Below are 3,221 nucleotides of genomic sequence, written 5' to 3'. Positions count from 1 at the left end.
CATATTCTACAAAAAATTGAGTTTGAATCCTGTTGGGGTGAGAATCTTATTGACAGGTAATATATGAAGATCTTTATAAGAGTGTTTTGAGCATTGTCCCCAACTCGGTTCATCTCATCTAAACCTTTATCTATAAGTATGTTTGGGGAACATTGCATTGGTCGTGAGAATCTCTTATCATTCCAATAAAGTTGAGTTGCATCACGTTTGCAATAGACAACACTTCAAAGTTCTACGTTCTACGTCTATTGTAACATCATAAAATAAATAAAAAAATTCAACCAAAGATTTCACAAGTCAATCAAATAAATCACCACTTGAACAACTCTCAAAATTTAAAAAGCCATTCGAATAACACAAATACTAGCAAATTTGATTCCATGAATGATGCCCCCTTAAATTCATATTTATGGTACAGATATTAATAACAAAATTTTACATCCCTATAAAATTGACATAATTTGGTTTTAATCTAAGTATCTTTTAGTCCTCATCTTATAGACCGAAAAAACACAACCTTTTGAATTTTTAAGAACAAGAAACAAATAAAATTTCTCTTTAAGAACAATAAACAAATAAAACTTCTCTGAAGCCAAAATTAAATCATCTCAGTCTTTTCCATTTCTGATAAAGGAATCACAACTGAGAGAAGTACTTGTCATGAAGTAACTCCGCCGCAGTGGCTCTCCTAGCTGGATCATAACAAACCAACTTTTTCACCAAGGAAACTTCATCATGCAAACGATTCGGCATGCATGCTTCAAGACCAATAGGGTTTTCCACCTTAGTAAAAGAAATTCTTCCATAATCAGGAAGTTTAGAACAACCATTCCAAGCTTCCTCATTGAGATTACCCAAAACACTAATGATTCTACTAATCTGATCTATATCACCTGTTCCAGGAAACAAAGGCTTCAATGTAAACAACTCAGCAAAAACACATCCTAATGACCAAAGATCAACCTCTAAACCATAACTAGTCGATCCATAAAGTAGTTCCGGAGCCTTAAACCATCTTGTTCCAACACATGATGTGAGAAAACCAAGCTCTTCATATCCTCCTTCTTCATCTGCTTCATATGGCAAAGAATTCTTCCAAACATCATCATCGTCCTCATTGCTAATCGTGCATGTTGCCAGGCACGAGTTGTTACCGTCGTACGTGTTTGTGTCCTTATCATCAGTATCATATGTATGACTCTTAATTTTCAGCTCATCTAATACTCTAAAATATTCCTCATGACTGATTCTTTCCTCCTCCTCTTGATTTTCAAATCCAGTCCGGTTTGAATTTTCTGATAAGGGAATAGCATCACGAGCATATTGGGATGAACTTTCACTATTTGATGCATCAAATCCAGACTCCAAAAGTATCCTTGCCTGAAAAAGTATTCAAATTAAAACATAGCCAATCCAATGATTCATTAAAATTGCAACATTAAACTAATTCAAAAATTCATTCACGATTTTTTTGAAAACTTGATATCCGCCAACTAATTCACAGGGACCAATTCCACTGTCTATTTGCTGGGGTCCTATTTAAAGCCAGGGCAAAACAACTATGTATGGACTCGCAGGACCTAACAGAAGAATTGTTAGCACCTAACAGAATTCGAAGCCGAGACTTAGAAGAGCGCACTCTCAGGACCAAAGTGTTCACACACATCCTCCATAAAATTGCAACTTTAAGCTAATTCTACAAACTTGCAATAATCCATGATCAATCCATATCACATTACACAATCAAATTGCAAACAAAAAAAATATCAATACAGTGATTCAAAGTAACAATCAAGCAAACAAACACACTCATAAAAATCCAAAACCAAAAATGAAGTAAAATTCAAAAAAATCAAAACTTTATCCACAAAACCTGTCCAAAATCTGCCAACTTGAGAACCCCATCATCCGAAATCAAAAAATTCTCCGGCTTCAAGTCTCTATGCACGATCATATTCCGATGACAAGCATGAACCCCACTAAGAATCTGCACCATCCACCCTTTAACCTCTCCAACAGCAAGACCTTCACTACCAGCCTCCTTAATCACAGTAGCGAGATCGGTCTTCAGAAACTCGAGAACGATCACAGCATCTTCATCTTCTCGCCAGAAGAATTCATGCATGAACACAACGTTTTCGGAGCCCCGAAGAATCCGCAAAGCGTCGATTTCTCTCGATGCTGATTGATGATCGTGAACTTCTTTAAGGGCTACGATTCTCCCGTCGGAGATTCGCCGGCCACGGTAGACGTCGGCGTAGGATCCGGATCCGATGTGTTCGAGGATTTCGTATTGGGATGTTATTTCGGGTCGGGTATGGATGCTCCAACTCTTTGTTGGAGGATCCATTTTTCAATTCCTAATTTCTAAATATTAAAAAAAAATAAAAATAAGAGAAGAAATTTGAGTTTTTGAAAAATGAAAATGGTGTGTGAATGAATGTAATTGATTTGATTTTTCTTTGGGTTTTCAACTCTTTATGTTATTGCTGTCTTTGTTAGTGTCACTGCCACATTCTTCTATTTATTTGTTTAATATTTAATTTTCCTATTATAAATTTGGTAACGCAATAAATATTTGGTCAAAAGGTAATACATGAGTTCTCAGATTTTCTCAAAAAAAAAAGTTAAGTAAGCATGGTTCAAAATCCTATCTAAATTAATTGAACTAAAATAATATACTTTTTTTTGGATTTTTTTTTAGTTTCATTCAATTACTTTAGTTTTGTTTTTTTTTTCTTTCTTTATTATCTTTTATACAAAAAAAAGTTAATAATATTAATTTAAATAAAACTTAGATATAATTCTTTAAGAAGCAAAATATGAAAAAATTATGTGGAAGAGAAAATTTATATTTGTCATATTTTTGTTAGAAAATAGTAAGAACAACACCTAAAGAATTGTATCTAAATTTTGTCCTATTAATTTAAAGTAAGTCAAATTAAAGCACCAAAAATCTACCATAATATAGTAAAAATTATATGTAAAATATTAATGTATTTAATTAAAATTTGGCTTAATTGCAATTTTGGTCCCCCTATTATCCGTTTTTTTGTGTTTTGGTCCCTCTATTTTAAAATCCGGAATTTTAGTCCCTATATTTTAGTTTTTTGAGGATTTTGGTCCCCCTGCAAATTCGAAAGCAATTTTAAATGAAATAACGCTCACATTGATGATGTGTTAGTGTCATTTCAACAAGGAACTGTTCAAAAAAACTAACT

General features: G+C 33.4%; 1 protein-coding gene across 1 annotated transcript; it reads right to left on the bottom strand.

The window, feature by feature from the left end:
* Positions 1-292: 292 nt before the first annotated feature.
* On the bottom strand, positions 293-2,482 carry LOC131636687 (cyclin-dependent kinase F-1-like). Its single transcript, XM_058907307.1, has 2 exons — positions 1,874-2,482; positions 293-1,380 (listed from the first exon to the last, which is right to left on the bottom strand). Exons 1-2 carry the CDS (start codon positions 2,348-2,350, stop codon positions 637-639), a joined length of 1,221 nt encoding a protein of 406 aa, XP_058763290.1. The 5' UTR covers positions 2,351-2,482; the 3' UTR covers positions 293-636.
* Positions 2,483-3,221: the final 739 nt, after the last annotated feature.

Source organism: Vicia villosa, unplaced genomic scaffold (assembly GCF_029867415.1).
Source record: "Vicia villosa cultivar HV-30 ecotype Madison, WI unplaced genomic scaffold, Vvil1.0 ctg.001801F_1_1, whole genome shotgun sequence".
NCBI classification, from domain to species: Eukaryota; Viridiplantae; Streptophyta; class Magnoliopsida; order Fabales; family Fabaceae; genus Vicia; species Vicia villosa.
Note: the sequence above shows the minus strand (reverse complement) of the source record. Positions and strands in the feature narration are given on the sequence as shown.

Bases quoted from the DNA above. Each gene is read 5' to 3' on its own strand.
- LOC131636687 (XM_058907307.1), bottom strand. From the start codon at position 2,350: ATGGATCCTCCAACAAAGAGTTGGAGCATCCATACCCGACCCGAAATA. The intron at 1,381-1,873 runs GTTTTGTGGATA...ATACTTTTTCAG, and splicing joins AGTTGGCAGATTTTGGACAG to GCAAGGATACTTTTGGAGTC.